General features: G+C 41.5%; 3 protein-coding genes across 12 annotated transcripts in view; 1 reads left to right on the top strand and 2 right to left on the bottom strand.

Annotated features, from left to right (window-relative positions):
* Nucleotides 1–420: 420 nt before the first annotated feature.
* Nucleotides 421–16,568, bottom strand: znf646 (zinc finger protein 646). 7 transcript variants are annotated; one of them, XM_084079390.1, is made up of 4 exons: nt 15,182–16,568; nt 6,200–8,992; nt 4,867–5,952; nt 421–4,281 (listed from the first exon to the last, which is right to left on the bottom strand). In XM_084079390.1, exons 2-4 carry the CDS (start codon nt 8,767–8,769, stop codon nt 3,399–3,401), a joined length of 4,539 nt encoding a protein of 1,512 aa, XP_083935516.1. In that variant the 5' UTR covers nt 8,770–8,992; nt 15,182–16,568; the 3' UTR covers nt 421–3,398. The 7 variants fall into 7 exon arrangements, with proteins under 7 accessions (XP_083935516.1, XP_083935515.1, XP_083935517.1 ...); XM_084079389.1 differs by lacking the exon at nt 15,182–16,568 and adding an exon at nt 12,175–12,291; XM_084079391.1 differs by lacking the exon at nt 15,182–16,568 and adding an exon at nt 11,584–11,654.
* On the top strand, nt 11,305–15,190 carry znf668 (zinc finger protein 668). Its single transcript, XM_084079408.1, has 3 exons — nt 11,305–11,317; nt 11,730–11,856; nt 12,569–15,190. Exon 3 carries the CDS (start codon nt 12,602–12,604, stop codon nt 14,573–14,575), a length of 1,974 nt encoding a protein of 657 aa, XP_083935534.1. The 5' UTR covers nt 11,305–11,317; nt 11,730–11,856; nt 12,569–12,601; the 3' UTR covers nt 14,576–15,190.
* Nucleotides 16,569–16,578: 10 nt separating the features above from the next.
* LOC311060966 (circularly permutated Ras protein 1-like) overlaps nt 16,579–19,183 on the bottom strand; it is a 28,561-nt gene continuing 25,956 nt past the window's right edge. For 3 of the 4 annotated variants that reach the window (XM_084079399.1, XM_084079400.1, XM_084079398.1), the window contains one exon: nt 16,579–18,878. In XM_084079399.1, coding sequence (XP_083935525.1) covers nt 18,789–18,878 — 90 coding nt within the window. In that variant the 3' untranslated portion in view covers nt 16,579–18,788. The remainder of the gene's footprint in view (nt 18,879–19,183) is intronic. The other variant, XR_014602341.1, reaches the window with a different exon arrangement.

Consider the following 19,183-nt stretch of genomic DNA (forward strand, 5'->3'; position numbering starts at 1 on the left):
TTTGAGGAAGAAATCATGAAAATGTGTGCAAATCTTTGAATATATATATATATATATACACTTTTAACTAAAATCTTTTCTTCTGGGGGTCCCTGGAACAAAATATTGGGCACAAACTTTGGCAGGCTACTGGTAAGCACAATTTTAAAATTCCACCTTACTGTGGACATGCATGCTTGAGATTTTTACTTTTAAATAATTTGTAGTTTTGGAAATATTTAACTTTAAGCAGGTCCAAAATCACTGATCTAATCCACTCAGTACAGCCTACCTTTCAGTGTTATTTTTTATATCTTTACTTTAATTTGTTACAAAGAACAGTTAAATGTGTAACCATTGCATAGTCACATTTACTCTCCCACAAAAAATATGGACACAAAAACACCAATGGTATTTTCCAAGTCATTTAATTTCAACAACTAATTTTCCATAATTTGATTATATTCTAAACTAAGTTCATAGTCCTAACAAAGAAGTAAAAATCTACGTTTCAAAGTGACAAAATAGTTATATAAATATGAATTAAATATTGAGCAGACCTGTATTTCTGAACACTAAAAATTCAATAAATCAAAATGTGTGGTATATGCCTTTTATTACACAATAGCTAATCTAGCAGTCTTCCTTCTGCAGAAGAAAATCTTGCCATTAAATGTACAAGAGAACCCAATCGATATTTCCTTCTATTTACATGCTCTGAGATAAACACAGTACACATACAGGGCTGTGATTGGGACCAATGACAACAGGAGAGTACATCTAAGTGCCATAGGAGACAGAACCATTTTTGGAAAACAGAAGGTCAGTCCTGCAATTTTGACTGAAATCATACGTCATTTTACACCAGTTAGGCTACAATGACGCATTCATAATTACAGTTAGAAAATCTACATGTAAGATCTAAAAGTAACAAAACGAAAATTAAAAATCAGACCTTTTTTCCTACGGTCTGTAACTTCCAGAGTATACGGAATCTGATGATTTCATTGTACTCAATACAATGGTAAGATGATAGGTTTGAGGTGTACTAAAACCATCAGCTGAAACAATGTTTTCCAATATAGCATATTGCTTTAATATTAGAACCCACAAACTAGGTCAAGCCAACGGTCAGGCTAGCCAACTCATTCCCTGCCAGTTGGGAGATGGGCATTGGAAGGGATACATCCAAATCCCCAAAACTCTCTACAAGTTGTGTACTGCAATCAAGGCTTCATGTTTATGAGCCCCGTTAGGCTACAAGCTTCTCTACAAACTGTGCAAATATATCTGTAAAAAAAATGGCAAAATTTAAGAGAAGGAATCATCTCATGGCAAAAATTACTTAAGTTGAACATATGAATTTGGTGCTTTACAGATCAGTCTCGTCACCATGTCATACATTTGATTACTATAACTTGTTTTTGCATGATTACAGTGTATTCTCCAGAATTAAGCTGCATGAGGCATTTAAATATTTGCTTGCTAGGTAGGCAGGGGCTTTGATGAGGTATTTCATACGTCGGAACAGTGCCACACATATTTATATATATTCATAATATATGAAATGTAAAGCATAAGGCATAAACAAAAGCAAATTTCAATAGTTTGTTTAAATGACCCAGAAGGTCGTGCTCCCAGCTCCGCTGTTTTACACCGATATTTGCTTGAAAAAATTATAAATGTAAAACAAACTGCAGAACAATAATAACAGGCACTGCAAATTAATTGGCTTGTTTCTTTGAGTAAAACATAGAAGCTCATTTGTCTATAATGTACACATTTAGCAAATTCGGCAAGTGGTAAAAGTATTGGGAGAGTGAAACCGGTTCCTTTTTAAACATTTCCTAGCAGTACTTATGCTCACTTGAACCCAGACATCTTAATTGAATATTGTTTTAACATACTAGATACAAGATACTCAGATCAATAAAATGATAATTTGCTTCATGTACAGCTTTTGAGCAGAGGATTAAAAAATAACTTTCAGATTGACCAGAGCAATTTCACTTCACGAGTTCTGATACGATTTCCACTGACTGCATTATTCTTAAATGTGACAGAATAATGAGTTAATTTAATTAAAAATTAATTAGTGAGTCCAGAACAAACAATGTTTGTAAAAAATACTATATCTCATAAGTAAAACAAATGTTTTGTGTTCTACAGTATATTAAATACAGTGAGACAAGATTTGTTCACACTTAATTGCTACAGTCGACTTACATTTTAGGCACTGGCACTTTATGCTTCTTAATAGGTTTGACAGGGGGTTACAATTCAAGAGCATGCAATACAATGTGGAGCTGTGGAAAATGTATCAGCAATGTTAAAAGGTTAATGGACAAGGAGCAAAAATGTATGAGCAAAGGGACAATAATGTAGAAATGGCACAGTTTGAAGGAAAATTATATATATATATATGAAAAGGAATACTATCTACAACATTTTACACATCAGGTATGTTCCTTTGCAAGGTGTACCCTGAGTGATGCCAATATCATCATCCTTGGCTATTTAATTTCTACCTGCCGTTCAACTAACTGAATAATTCTGGAATCAGACAGTGACTGATGAATCTTCCTTCAAGGCTACATGAATCTTAGAAGACGCAACATTTGTTTTTTTTAAACATTCATAAAAAGTTTTCCTATTAAAATATACACAAAAATAAAATCAATAGACCAATAATAAATTATTAAATACATCCATTTTAGCATACAATGCCACTCAAACGTGTACTTGAATATTATTAGCAGTACAACCACCGATTAAATGATTTCAGTAAATCACTTTGCCGTTGACCTTTGGATACTCCCAGAGGTATTTTTGACTGAACTAGAACAGGTTTGCCCAAAATTGCATCAAAAAGGAAAATGAATGACCCTTTCCATCTCATGACAATGCTGACGAAAGAATTCAGAGTTATATCTGTATAGTTCTTTTGTAAGGAACTTACAGAGGCACTGACCAAAATCCTAGATACTAAAGGAAACATCACCTTTGTTAGAACAGTACCGTCTCTCATTAAAAGAAACAAAAAAAGGCATCAACAGTTGCACATGGACCTGGGCTGATGCAGTTTACTGTTCACTTTGGTTGGTTAGTTGATGTCTCAGAAGAATGAGCGGTGGATTCTCTACTTTGATCAACCGCTCCACTGCACAGCTCAGCGTTCTGGAATCTTGTGCACTCCATGAAAAACATTCAGCGCTTATAAGGGGGCCCAACAGACAATGGAGACTTTTATACTGCAGAGGTAAGATCGGAAGTCAATAATGAAATGTGCGCATCTTCAAAACGAGTACGTCAGGACTTGGGGGCACTTTCTGAAAAAATATTAATTATTTTACAATTATTGATAAGAGGGATTCAAAAAAGAAAACATATTTTTCTTTTAAGCACTCTATAATCCTACTTCAGAGGAAAGACTCCATGTCAAGGTCCATAAAGGAGTTGGCATCCATACTAAATGAGGAGTCATATGCTTGGGAGTTCTGGTGCATCTTCTGATGGTGCCGCAAGTTAGACTTGCTGGAAAAGCTCTTGTCGCACAGCAGGCAGGCAAAGGGCTTCTCTTTGGTGTGGATCCGCCGATGACATATGAGCTGGGTGGACACTCGGAAAGCCTTGCCACATTCCAGGCACTGGTATCGCTTGGGCTCTGTGTGTATGCGTCTGTGGTTCTTCAGAGCCATGAGGTTAGTGAACTCCTTCTGGCACACTGAGCAAAAGAAGGAGCCCGTCTTGTGGCTGTTCTTGTGGTTGAGTAGAGAGCCGGCATGGCGATACGTACGCCCGCAGTGCTCACAGACGTGGCTCTTCTCCTCGTTGCCTTCCTGCGGTTCTGAAACACCGCCCTGCATCTGGGAGAAGGAAGGGACCAACTTGGGCATCCCGTCGAGCCCCATGCTTTGCTCCATACCTGAACTCCAGCAGAGGTTGCTTTCCACCGGATCTGTCACCATGCCCTGCTGTTGAAAGTGGTTTTGAACACTGTGGTGGATGTCTTGGTGCTGCTGGTAGCTCGCTGTGTTGGGGAAGCTCTGCTGGCAGGGGCTGCAGACCACAGACCTGTCCTTGGAGTGCACCTCCATGTGGCTCTGCAAGTGCGTGATCAGACAGAAGGTCTTCCCGCATTCAGGGCAGCAGTGGCGCTTCATCTGGGAGTGGATCTGTAGGGTGAGAGGGTCAGGGAATGTCTGGAGACACAAGGTACAGTGGTGGAGGTTTTCGGAGTGTGTCTTTTTATGGTTGAGGAGGGAGCCAGCGTGGCGGTAGGAGCGCCCACACAGGTCACACCTGCAGCAGGGATATGTTCACATTCAATCCATAAGCATTAGACTACCACTAAGATCATTCTACCCAAGACTAAATGATAGGACAAACTAGAAACTCCCATTTAGAACACTTAAAGTAGGGTAAGTGATATTTTTTGGTTAAAACAAAAAGTATTTTGTTAAAAGGTTAAAGCACTATATATTCTGATAGTAATCATTGCTATAGAGTGTTTGTTCAGTAACAGGAGTCTCCCCGTCTCTCCAGCTCTTTAATAAACAGAAAATACAAATGAAACTGAAACGAAAATGCATTTTCTGTTTTATAAAGAGCTGGAGAGACAAGTTGACTCCTTTTACTGAACTAACACTCTATAGCAATGAGTACTATCAGAATATAGGGCTATTTAACACTTATTTTAACCAAAGAAAATCACTTACCCTACCTTTAACGATAATAATGAATTGTTACTTATAGGAAAAACTGAAACATTGTTGAAAAATATTTAAAAATTAAGTTTATAAAATGTATAGACAGATTTAAACTGAAAAATGACATGAGGATAGAGCATGACTTACATATTCAGTTCATTATGGGACAGTAACTCACATGAAGCACTTGTCTCCACCCTCTGAATGTTGAACATTGGCCCTTGGCGAGTTATCCTGGCCCCTCCGGCAACGATGTCTCTTTAAGCCAGACTTGCCTTGGAAGCTCTTGCCGCATGCAGGGCAGCTGAAGTGGCTCACTGCGCGGTTATGGATCTTCTGGTGGTTGTGAAGGATACTGGCGAGGCGGAAAGCCTTTCCACACGTGAGGCAAACATACTTTTTCTTCTGCGTGTGGATGCGTGTGTGATTACGTAATGCCATGGGATTGGTGAAGGGCTTGGAGCAGAACGTGCAGCTGAAGTGCCCCGTCTTGTGGGTGTTTTTGTGGTTCAGGAGACTGCCTGCGTGACGGTAGCTGCGATTGCATATGTTGCATGTGAATGGCCGTTCCTCCTTCTTTAGTGACATGTCTGTCTGTGAGCGTGCATCAACCTTGCCTGAAGGTCCATCACACGTGTGATCTGCCAGCTGGTCAACAGACAAGAAGGGCTGCTTACACCCCTTGCATTTAACGGCTCTGGTTTTTAGACCCCTCACACTGCCTGGCCCACCCTTTCTGAGGTGTCCACAGGCATGGGCCAACAGCTGCTTTTTCCCCCTAAAGCCTTTTCTACAATTTTGGCAAGTGTGCCTCTTATATGCAAAGTGGGTGCGCAGGTGGTTCTTCATTGCTAGTTGGTTAGAGTAAGTGTTGTTACACACAGAGCAGTAATATTCGCCTGTCTTATGAGAGTTTTTGTGGTTCACCAGACTTCCTGCATGCCGATATGTGCGCCCACATTGGTCACAGGCGAAGGGTCGAGGGTCACCCGAATCTTCTGATTTGACTGCATTTTCAGACTGAGTTTGATGTGATTTAACTTGAGGTCGTTGTCTGCGCCGTCGGATGAATGCATTAGCCTGATTGGAATTTGCATTTAGTGACTGCATTCCTCCCTCTGACCTTGTCCCATTCATCTGCATTAAGGCCTGGATCTGGTCATTGAGCTCCTGGATTTTTGCCTGGTTCTCCTTGTGCCTCTTCAGGTGGTTCAACAGCTGCTTCTGAATTTTGAATGCTTTCCCACACTCGTGGCAAGTATGCCTGTGGGGGAGAAAAGAGGCATAGCGTTAATCCTACGTTTACAAAACAAAGCACATTCTACAGAAAGAATGGGAGGTGTGATGCCAAAACACATCTGCCATGTACACAACAGAAACTTGATAGACCGTTCTTATCTTGTTCCACAGCAGCATGGTTATTTTAGATAAGAATTTTAACATATCAGTCAATTATAATAACAAAAAACAAACATCAACATTAGTGCTATTTTTTGCATTCAGGCACTAACCTCTTAACATCAAAATGGGACCTCTGATGGTTTTTAAGGGCCAGTAGATTGTAGAAGCGTTTCTGGCAGACAAGACAGCGAAAAACTCCAGTTTTGTGTGACTTTTTGTGGTTGAGAAGGGAGCCGGCATGTCTATATGACCGCCCACACTGTTCACACTTGTACTGACGTTCTCCACTATCAACATTTTCTTTTGGGAGAACTATTTCATCATCGCATGTATTCGTTTTATGTTCACTGGGGGTCGAGTTGTCTTTCCTTTTAGCTGAACAACTGTGGTCCTCGAGATGATGATAACTGGTGCAGAATATGCCACAAGCTCCACAGATGAGGCTATGTGCCTCTCCATTTCCAGTCTTCTCACTGTTTGTCATGTCCAGATGTTCAGCATTATCTACCTGGGTCTGGTTGTGTAAACGCTGATGGGCAATCAAGTCCTGCCTTTTCGCAAAACTTTCCCCACAGGTACTACAGATCATCACCTCCCCTGACTCATCATCTTTCACCTCTTCATGGGAGGACATGGAAGAAGGGCCTGAGCTCACAGGCGTGCTATGAGACTGAGTATGTCCACGGAGATGGCTCCTCAGAGCACTCATGCTAGTGTAGCTGTTCCCGCATACAGAGCATTGATAGAGATCTCCATCATCTTCATCCTCGTCATCAGCATTATCACCTTCCTCACCGCCATTCAACTGCTCGCCGTTTATGTTTTCATGGAAATCTTGCTCACTAAAGTAACTTTGATCATGGCTGCCATTCAGGCCTTGGAACTCTATGTTGTCCCCTGGGGTTCCAATTGTGCACTGACCATTACTGTGCTGGAAGTTCATATTACTGCCATAGCCATTGGTGGAGGCTGTGTTTTGCTGTTGCAGCAAGGGGCAGCTATGTGACTTGATCCCTGCAATGTCTGCAAAAGTCTCACCGCAGTCAGCACACATGTGCCTTTGCATCAGGTGCTCATCGTGAGGTAGATGTACAGTCCTATCTTGAGAGAATTCAGGACTGAATTGCTCATGGTACAACTCTCCACTGCTGTAGTCAACAGAGTTTTCCTGATCAAGGCCGAGCATGGCGCCACTGTCATCCTCTTCCTGAGAGGGGAAGCAGCCCTCCAAGGTCAGGGGTTCTGAGGATAGCCAGTCTCCCTCACTGTTGAGGCTGAAGGAGGATGGCTGTGCCTTGTGGAGGCGGAGGTGACTCTTAAGAGCAGCCAAGTGAGGGTAGCTCTTTCTGCAGATGGAGCACTGGTAAATCCCCACCTGGTGGGACCGTTTGTGGTTGATTAGGCTCCCAGAGTGCCGGTAGCGTTTGCCACAGATTTCACACTTGTACCGACGCTCGCCTGAATCGGCAGCAGAGTTCTCTTCCATCTCATTCATGTCATCAGCGCTTGCCATGTGTGTTAGGCCAGGGTTGAGCACATCTGTATCCATGACTGAGGGTTCACCCTGACTATTCATAGCAGATGGTGTATGACTGTTGGAGCAGTCTGGGTACATGTGACCATTATTCATAATCTGCTCCTGTGGCTGATCAAAATCACCATGGTTGTCCATTGATGAGGACACTGAGGGGACATTATTTACAGGTGAGGCATAAAAACTTGACTCAGGTGAAGCAATGCTATTGTTATTGTTATAAGACATATTATGGTTCTCTGGGGTGCCATCATGATGCCCTAGTGACATAGATGAAGAATTATGCATTTGAATGTGTTTCTGGAACTCTTTATCATTAGGAAATAACACTTGACAGAGGTGGCAGAAATTTACTGGTGCTTCCTCGCTCTGAGGTGAAAACCGGTCTGATGGTGGACCTGTGTATGTAGCATCCATTGAACTAGGGTCTGCTGCACTTCTTGTCTTGTGAGTTCTCTGGTGGCTGTAGAGAGCAGCCATGTTATTGAACAGTTTAAAACAGATTGTACACTCAAACATTCCCACCTGGTGAGTCTTTTTGTGATTGGTTAGGCTTCGATGGTGAATGTATGACTTATCACATAATTCACATTTGAAAGGTCTATTTCCTACATCTTCAGAGGCCTCAATTTCTATATTATGGGCTACCTCAACCGGGCTATTTTGTGAAGAAATCCCAGCACTGGCTTCATCAAAGTAATCATCTTCAGCTCCATCGTCATTTTCACCTGAAGCATAGTCCATGCCTACGGTCCTGAACGACTGCTCCTTGGTGTGCCTAGATAGGTGAACCTTTTCATGGGTGGATAGTTGGGAAGCAAGACGAAATGTCTTCCCACATTCCAGACAGGCATGCTTTTTCTGTGAAGTATGGCTCCGGAGATGACTTTTCAGGGCCAAAGCATTCGAGTTTTCTTTACCACATATTTGACATTGGAAAGAGCCCACGTCATGAGTCTTCTTGTGGTTAGCCAAGCTACCAGCATGCCTGTAGCCACGACCACATTCATCACATTTATATTTGCGTTCCTCGTCTTGGTCCTGATGAATCTCCATATGTTCTAGGAGGCTGGGCATGTTGGAACATACCATGCCACACTGTTTGCAAGGAAACCCCTTTGTCCTGGCAGACTCGTGCATGGCCATTGCAGGCTGTTTGAAATAATTGAGCAGGGTACTGATTGTATAGACAGTTGGAGGGGAAATGCATTAGCTGACGAGCCAAGTCCATCTAATAATAGTCTTATTCTTTGCAGTAAGGTCCAAGGAAGATCCAACAAAGTAACACTAGAGAAGATGGTAGGCATGAGTTTCACACCATGAAGTGAGGGGTGGCTTGGGTTTATGAGAGGCAGGTAAGTCATGGAATCTGTTGAGGAAAAAAAAAGAAAGAAAAGTTAATTGGGGGGACTGGGGCATATATTCTAAACAAGCGTTTTCAAACACTATGGTGTATCATTCACTCAATCAGTAAACATTAATTCACAACATTTAAAAAAAAAAAGAGATACACATCTTTTGAAATTACTTTCAGTTCAGCTCCTAGTCTAATCACCACTGCACGCGAAAAATATTCGGGTCTCTAGATTCAGGATGGTAACCACAAACACCCCTCATATATGGCTTTTTGAAAGTTTAAGTTTAAGCAAAGGGTGTTTTACTTGGTTGCGTGGAGACAGTGTCGCTCACCGCAAACTGCACATCTACAAGCGAGCTCGAAGATCGGCTATTATTGTATGTATACGGATACATTTAAATACCACCATTAACTAGCAAGATCAGTAGTTCTCAAAGTGGATTTCAGGGACGCTCTGGGTCTAAATCGACCCTTACAAAAATGTAACTCTAGACAGTATACAAATGGACTTAACGGGTCCATTTATATACTGTCAGGGTTAAGGGGAGAGAGACCCTTCAAATGTAAAAGTTTGAGAACCATTGGGCTAGATGCAGTGACTATCCTACCGTGATCGCACTAGCGTCCACCAGGCTAACACAGCTAGCAATGTCAATAAACCGGGGAAGACCAACGCCTCGGCGCTACAAAACGCACGGCCGTGCATTAAATCAAAGCCGTGTTATGTTCTCCCTCCGCGCTTCAAAACGAATCACATTCACTAATCGCATCTCATCATCTCTGCGGAAACTTTAAGTTCTACCGATACGCAGGCAAAGCAGAGTTTGTTTTACGAAACAGTGCGCTAACGTTAGCACGCTAGTCAGTAGCATCACCATCCCTAGCTAAACAAACATTGCACCAAAAAACCGAGAGAAGTCCTTTTGTGCGAAGTCACCTTATTATCAACGCGTATGCGTTCCGAATTAATTACCTCTGGCGTCTCTGACTCGACAAGCACCTCCGACGACATGTTTTCATTCATTATTGATTCACACAGCGTTGTTTTCTTGATGCAACGTTAAAGGACAACCCTTCTTTTCAATTGTCTTTCCCCCCTTCCTTCCATCCTCATTTTCAGCGTTGCCAGGTTGTGCGAGAGAAATGAGCAACCAGGTCTAAGAAAAAAAGCCCCAAAAAAGTAACTAGGGCACTAGTCCATTATGAGCACTTTAAACCGTATACATTGAAAATAGCCTACAAGAGATCTGCTATTTAAAAACAAAAAATGTGGAATATTTGGAATATTTTTGAAACGTTCTAACAAATCTGGTACGGGGCTCCCTGGCACAAAACATTTTCAGATAGTTAGGGACAAATATTATTAATTTGGGGGTCCATGACATGAAAATGTTTGAGAACCACTGGTATAGACAAGATTAGGAAACACGCACAAATAAACAACTGTACTTTAGAAACAAGTCCAAAAAACTGCAACCAACCGATATTTACAACTAAGCAACTTTACAGAAATTTACAAGCCCAAAGTCGCTTATAATAAGCAGACCTGGCAACACCAATCCTCATTTCCACATCGCTCTTCTTGTTGCTAGGAAACAGGAAATGTGTCACGGTGAAATGCTTCCCCCTCTAAAAAGGTATCCAGCTAACTCACTATAGCTCAATGGTTCTTCAAACTTTTACATTTCAAGGTCTCCCCTTAACTCCGACAGTATAGAAATGGACCCTAACGGGTCCATTTGGATACTGTCAGAGTTACAGACTTGTAAGGGTCAATTTACACCCCCCCGAACCCTGAGAGTATCTGAAATCCACTAGAGAACCACTCCACTAGCTAGCTGCCTTAAACAGAACACAGTTCCTTTGGGGTTAATAATTTATAGAAACAATGAGATAAATGTTAACGTAATCACGCAGGTATCACCATACAAAAATAAATAGTTTACGTTGCAAAGAAAAATATTCTTTCATTCTCCTTTTATAAACACACAAACCATATCCTCCAAAACACTGACTGAAATGCTCTTTGAAATAACGTAAAGGACCATTCCGGACTTGCATGTTTAGCCTACTGAATAAAAGTAATGTGTATTGTATATCTTGTTAGATCGTGCAATAATTCATTACCCTATTTCAGACTATGACTTCACCACCTTTGAAATGATCTGCCTCTCCAGCCATCAAGATAACAAATTACGTTTGTTTTCCCTCCAGGGACTGTTTGCAGCTAGAATGTTACAATAAATCAATGCTTCTGCATTAAAAATGCAACGATAATGACAAATACGTGTTCCTGTTGGCTTGGGACTGCACATCTCAAGCGAGCAGCACTGGAATGTATGGTAACAAATGGCTTCCTGGAATTCAAATGTTTTTCTCATGTTTGCAGCTGTGTGCTTCATGCAGGACCCGAATTATACTTTAGTACCCTGACCATCTTGAATTGAATGACTAGGTAGACCTATCATGCTTTGGAAGTATCTATCGGGCAGTGATGTAAGTACACATGACTTGTAGTCAGCAGCTAACTCGAAGACAAAACACCGGAATGGCCCTTTAACATCAACTACGTCATCTTAAATCAAATCGCAAAACGCTGTTACCTTAAAAAAAAACATCGCTCGGGCGTTGTAAGACTTGTGTTTTCATAAATGTTCAACTTTATGCAGTTTGGGTTCACTTGTTTCACAGAGTGTACGTGTCTGTGTGTCACTGTGTTGTTTAGCCCGCTATGCTAACCATTCCACAGCAGGAACGTCATCATGGTCCTAAAGCCGCCCTCCGGCACCGCAGTCTACTTCCAGCGCAGCAGTGTCTCCGACCATCAGCATAGGCTCTTGTCGCGGCATTAACGTCCGATCCAGCCACTAAACCAGGTAAGAATTCGTTTTTTTGTTTTTTTTCCCCAGACGCGTGAATGTAAACGTGCTGCTAAAGACGGGAGCTAAATTCACCCTGTATGATGATGATGATGGTGGTCATAATAAACGACGATGACTCCACCGAGCCCCGGTCCTAAAGCCAGCCATTTTGAGTTAGGTTAAATTAACTAAACATTAGCAAGGTTAGCTAAACGCCATCGAAACGCGTAATTCGCGTGCAGTCGGTCAAAACGCCGCACTTTGCTGGTGGCGAGTGTTTTTCATTTCACTTGATGATCTTAACGATTTTCTTTCTTCATTCAGATAACTTACCTCTCTAGTCTCTCCTCCTGCTAACGTTTCGCTCTCCATACCAATGCCCTGCCAACTTCCTTCTGGCATCAAGCGGTTAGCTTATTGTCCCTAAGGTCCTAATGCCAGCCATTTTGTGCGTTGCACCACACACACCCCCTTCATGCACACGCACACCCACTTTATCCTCATATCCCTTAGTTTTGAATTGACCATAGTAGCTGAGTATCCTCCAGTATGTCTGTCACTGAAGCTAATTGTATTGTGTGATGTGTTGGTAATGCAAGGCTTGGTTCAAGGCTTAGGCCTATGGAAAATACCACCAGAACTCCAACCCAAAAGCGAATGGTATTTTTTATTTAACAATTTCCCAGATGACCTACTAATATAAGTCTCTCTCTCTCTCTCTCTCCAGTGACAATTAACACAAAGGTATAGCATAAAAAATATGGCATCCCCCCAACCTGACAGCCCACCACTTGCAGAACAATACACTCCAACATCTGCACAGAGTGAGGAGGGCCAACAGGAGGAAGAAGTGGCAAAGGAACAACCTACAAAAAAGCGAGGGAGAGGCAGACCTCCAAAATCCAAGCTTTCCTTCAAATGCTCTCCGTGTCAGGAGGCTTTCAAGAGCCCCTCAGCTTTACGAAGTCATAAACTTTTGGAACACGGCAAGGAGCGTCAGCAGCCGCAACAGCACACATGTAGCCAGTGTAGTAAAACATTCTCTAGCAAGGCCCAACTCTCAAAGCATGAGCGCACACACTCAGCCCAGCGACCCTTTCAGTGTCCTGACTGTCACAAGGCATATAAGACCCCGACAGAGCTACGCAACCATAGCCGCTCCCACACAGGCGAGAAGCCATTCATATGCACAGATTGTGGTAAGGCATTCATGCAAGCCATATGCCTGAGGATACATATGACTCAGCATAGTGGAGAGCGTCCCTACTCCTGCCCCCAGTGCTCCAAAAGTTACCCCACTCTCTCTAAACTAAAGGTGCACATGCGTTCTCACACAGGAGAAAAGCCGTATTTCTGCACTGAGTGTGGCAAGAGCTTTGCTGACCCTTCTGTGTTCAGAAAGCACAGACGTAACCATCAAGGCCACCGGCCATACGCCTGTGACAAATGTGGGAAAACGTACACCGAACTTAAGGACCTGAAAAACCATGAGCGCTCTCACACAGGGGAAAAGCCCTACTTGTGCTCAGACTGTGGCAAAGCCTTCTCTCGCTCTTCCTCACTCGCCTGCCACCAGCGCATCCATTCACAGAGCAAGCCCTACCAGTGTGAGCAGTGTGGCAAGGGATTCACCCAGCTCTCCTCCTACCAGTCTCACTTGCGCACGCACTCTGGAGAGAAACCGTTTCTCTGTCCACAGTGTGGCAAGATGTTTTCTGACCCCTCTAGTTTCCGGCGTCACCAAAGAGCCCACTCTGGTTTCAAGCCATATCCGTGTGACAAGTGTTCCAAGAGGTTCCGCCAGCCAGCGGATCTGGCAGTGCATGAGCGCGTCCATTCTGGGGAGCGGCCCTACAAATGTCAGAGCTGTGACAAGGCGTTTGTCGCATCCTGGGATCTGCGCCGCCACATGCTTGTGCATACAGACAAGAGGCCCTTCTCCTGCACCGAGTGTGGCAAGTCATTTGCAGAGCGGTCCAGTCTCAACAAGCACCGTCGCGTGCACTCGGGGGAGCGCCCGTTCAAATGTGAAGAGTGCTTCAAGTCATTTGTTGTCTCCTCAAGCCTGCGCAAGCATGAGAGAACTCACTTAGCTGAAAGATCTCAGCAGCAGATACAACAACCAGAGACAGTGTCTGAGTCTGCGCCTGTCTTTCCAGCTCACACCACCCTGCCCCAGTTCTCCTGTAGCCATTGTGATGTTACGTTTGGAACCTGGGAGGAAGTGCAGGCCCATGAGAACCTTCACACAATGTCTAGTTCCATTGTTACGAAAATTCATATTGGCTCACATATCTGTGAGACCTGCCATGCTGAGTTTGCACAGCTGGCAGATTTGCAGGAGCATGAGAAGCAGCACCCCAAGCCGAGGCCCCACGTCTGCAACAGCTGCGGCAAAGCCTTTCTTAACAAAGCCGGACTGCGCAAACACCAGAAGATCCACTCCACCAACAAACCCCACTGCTGCCCTCAGTGTGGCAAAGCCTTTTTGTTTGCTGCCTATCTGCGCAAGCACTTACGCACACACCCAGACCAGGTTCCAGCCACTTCACTCTCTGATCTGAGCATTATTCAACATACAGACCCGCTGCCCTCGCCACCACCACCACCACCCATTGAGATTTCCCCTACCACTGTAGAACCTAGTGCAATACCTTTAGCTGTTCCGGTGACTGTACCCGTGACTGCCTTTCAGACCCTACCAGAGTACTTGGTTAAGGAAGAGGGACTGTAATAGATATGGAGTAACAATGTCACTAACAGTCTGACTTACAGGCTCACTTACATTTATTTTGATGCAAGGACTCATTTGAATTACAAATATTCAAAATGGCTTCAAGACTTTGAATATCAAGTCAGCTTGTTGTAAAATGCCCAGAGCTTGTTTTTATAAAACCTATTGCTGTGTGATTTGAAAGATGCTATTTATACATATATATTTTTTTGCTACAGAATAGTGCATATTTGTTACTATGGACCATGATATAAAGTGTCTTATTTGTCGTGATCACGTCACAAAAGCACACAGTCTTCTAAAATGATATGCTACAGCAGTTAATATGTGAACTAATCTCATTTCAACACAATTTCAATTGAATGTGTTATGTACTATGATTTGAATCGTGCCCTGTCTTGGTTGTTTGCCAGTCTATACATTTACAATTTGGTGAATTTAAGTAAATCATTTGTCACTGGATTTTGTGTAACATATTATTAATTACTGCATAAAGTATTATGATTGCTGATGTAATTAAATCCTATTCGCTTTAACCTTTTAAACACCATCACCTTTTATTTCTTTAACACGTCACAGTAATTCCATTGAGCAGTTGTAAATTACCCTTTATGAACTTGCTTTTTACACGTCTAATGTTGGGGAATGTACCCCTCTTTCAGTATCTTTGTTGTATTAGATACTTATATGCATCTTTGACAGCCAAGTAGATGCATAATGTGGCTTGGAAAAAGTTGACTCAAGTTGACTCAACACATTTTGAGAACCTATAAAAAATGAAACAAAACAAGTAGAATTGTACAGATACTGTAAGTGATACAAGATATAAGGAAATCATTTTAAATGGTGCAAACAGAGGTTAAATGGTTGGAGATCAAAGATTCAAATTGTCCCAATTGACAATTTTTTAGGGTGCTGTGCAAAGAGTTCCAGGTGGAAGCATGAAAAACAAAACATTTCCCAAGTCAAGTACAAGTTCTAGCGATTTGCAGTGAAAGCCAGTCATTGAGATCAGGTATGATGTGGTCCAGAGGACCAATCTAGTTGTAATGTAACATGGCAGCTTCCCTATCAGAGCTTTGTAGATAAATAAATGCATATGCCTGTCACGTCTCTCAGAAAGAGAAGACCACCCTACTTTACTAGACCGAATGCAATAATCAGTGCTATAAACATCACAGATAATAAACCTTAGAACAGAGTGCTAAACAGTATCAGCTTCAGAGTAGAGGCATGCCTGTAAATTACATCATAATCCATGACAGAGAAAGTTACTTTTTTACGTAATTTGTTGACATGATTGTCTTTATAAAATGTTTATGTGTTTGTCATCTATCCAAATACCAAAGTATTTATATTATGTTACTCTCTTAATCATGGATCATTTTACAGTGGAAATATGACTTTTTTCCTATTTGTTTTGTTTAGTTTTTTCCTATTGTTACCTTTAGCTCTTGAAAATAATATTAACTTAGTTGTATGTGCATTCAGTACACGATTGAGGTCCTTGTGTAGCATGGAGAAAGTCAAATGGAATGTTGCAGTTTCTCCACAGCTGAGCAGAGTCTGCAATTCAATACAATAATTGGATCATCCACATGTAAATGTGCATGGCAATTAGTTACATCTGAATGTTATGTTGTAAAAAGGGTGGAAAGATTTAATGGCATGCCACATTAATTCCTTTATGATGTTTTGAAGACTATGTAAAACTAATTAAAAGGTGTACAAAAATGTACCGTATTTCGCACTGAGTGGTTGTGGATATAATAGGCCGAGTAAGATATTTGCTCAGACATTGTTTTTAAATGAATGTAAAATTGTATATGTAATACAAAGGATTATAATGAAAAACAATTGCTGTATTTAAAACTTTTGCCCAATGTCCCTGCATGTTGTTAGGCAATGGATGCAATAGTAACAGCCCTCATCCCCATATTGTAGCAGTAAGGGCACGGCCATCTACAAGTGCTGTTCACTGTGGTTCAGTTTCCTGTGTGGCAGAGCTCCCCTGGTTCATTGCTGGACGCTGACTTCAGCTGCAACTCCACTAGAGACGGCGTCTCCACTCAAGCCTATTACAATGAACACTTCCATAAACCCATCATGACGGCCTGGAACTTCCTCAGCTCTCTGTCCTCCTCATGGAGATGTTTTGCCTCCCACCTGCGCTTTGTGGCCCAGAAGAAGATCTCCCGCTTGATGACCAATGTGGAGGTGGGTTATGTTTTCTTTAACAATATTCGTGAAGCACATCGCATTGTTATATGACGTACTCCATGAATAAAACGTTATTTGTTTTGAGGTGGAGGCCCAAGGGAAGACGAAAGAAGAAGATGTTTCAGCTGGGTACACAGACACCAAGGCCAAGACAGTCATATATCTTCACAGGGACAAATTAACTTTAGACTTCTACTTGCTCAGCACCATTCTGCGTATTGTGGTGGAAGTCTGGTTTGTATATGTTCTGCTGGTCTGGTATTTCTGATCTAATGATTATCAAATATCTAAATATTGAATCAAGCAACTTAACAACTGTCTGGGGAGCACTCAAAGCCAGAGTAGACAGACAGAAGTGTTTTAACCCTTTTAGACCTGAGGCCAATTCTAAAAACGCCTTCTAAATCCTAGTTTTCTGAAAAAAAAAGTTATGTTGCTATATCGTTCAGGATTCAAATAAAAAAATAGCAAAAATAGCAGATCTGCAGGCGCAAAACGCGGCACGAGCTTGCAGATCTGCTATTTTTGATACTTTTGTGTGACACTGTAGAGAAAAACACAAAAAGTTAAAATATATAGGAGATAAGAGGTTTCTGCCCGTCAGCGACGGTAACAGCAACTAAAATGATACAGAGGTGTTCCCAGCTTGAAAGCTACAGTATAACAACGTATACGTGTAACTGTAACAGGTATAAATGGGTTAAAGTGAAATATCTCTTTAATAATGCACAGCCGAAGAAGGAAACAGCCCTAGGCCTTCAGCGTATCTCAGACATGTGGGTGTGAAGTCTTGTTTTAGGATATGACTAGCACATCTATCACATGCACATCATGGTAAAAAGTGTGAACTTGCTACAGTAGGTTCCATTGTTTTTTTTTGTTTTTTTGATGAGTTACTGTCCATTATTCTAATCTAGCAATGCCTGCTTGGATTATATTTTCGTATTTCTTACAGAATAACAGTGCAATATATTTATAATGTGGTGTCATAATGTAAATTAAACCTCTTGATAAGTGAGATACTGTCTACTTTCTTTCATAATCTTGTGCATAAAACATTTCTCCTCACATAACCTGTATCTTATTAATCATATTAATATTAAATGATTGACTCATTCTTTGATAGGCTTTATTATTACATTATTTACATTTATTTATGCTTGTATAAAACGTAAAAGCAATGGTTGTTTCCACTGTCTGGCACTGGGTCATCAGGCCAGAGTTAAACTATTAATCATCATCTATATATATTATCTATATTGTTATATCCACCTGTTTCCTAGGCTTTTCACTGTGTTCCACTTCCTGTCTTTTGATCCAATGAAATCCAATGAAACCGGTCAGATGACTAATGATATCCAATGAAATCCGACAGGAAGTGGAAGACACACAGCCAAGAAACAGGTGAATAGATTGATCTTTATTGATCCTGTGAGGGGAATTCAGTTGTCAATGACATATTAACAACATATAAAGCATGTACACCTTTGCTTGTATAGGGGACACCTGGCCTCCCAAAAGTCTGCACCCTAAATCAAATAAAAATTTCTACAACATGAGCAACAATCTACACTTTATATAGGTAACTGGAATATATTACTCACATTGCAGAAGAATGCTAATCAGTCAGCTTGCCAGTCAACAGCAGTCACATGACTTCAGTTGCTTCTAAAGAGGTAAAGAGAGAGTGCTCTGCAGGTGAGACAAATAAGGTTGAGGCTAGGACAATAATAAACTAAGCCAAATTCACCTGTAAGCTTTGTACAGTATAGTGTACTAACTACATCATTAGACTGTGTTGCTCACCAAAAATAACAGATTTAAATATATTTTACTTTGTTTTTTTTTACACCGACAGTCATACAACAAAGCATAAATTAAGCTTGAAGTGTCCATTAAAATGCCAAAGGAAGGGTATGACACTGGCTGGTTGACATTTAAACAGGCTGTATTCGCTAATAATTGTGGGCCAGGGAAAACAAATCACAAGTGACTAGGTTTTGTGTCTATTCTTAAGTGAGATGGTCTTCCTGTTACTGTGCTTCATATTGTAGAGCAGAGCTGCACCCTGGTCTGTTAGAGACTGTTGAAGAGAGAGAGATGGAGGGAAGGAATCAAGGATTCAATTAGATGTAGGCTACAACTACACACAATGGACAGCATCCCAACACACAACTCAAAGCATTCTTTCAGACACGGTTTTGAACAATGTACGTTTGTACTAAGAAAATATGAACAAATATTAAACCTGAAGGAAATATGCATATTCTGATTACGGGTAAATTACTAACAATTTGTAGCATTATGGTAAGCGAGTGCATTTAATTCAACCAATATACGTTGCTCAGAGTAATGGTCTTTACACACACAAACAAATAATACGAAAAT

The sequence above is a fragment of the Gymnoscopelus microlampas genome (assembly GCF_963454915.1).
Source record: "Gymnoscopelus microlampas genome assembly, chromosome: 14".
In the NCBI taxonomy this organism is placed as follows: Eukaryota; Metazoa; Chordata; class Actinopteri; order Myctophiformes; family Myctophidae; genus Gymnoscopelus; species Gymnoscopelus microlampas.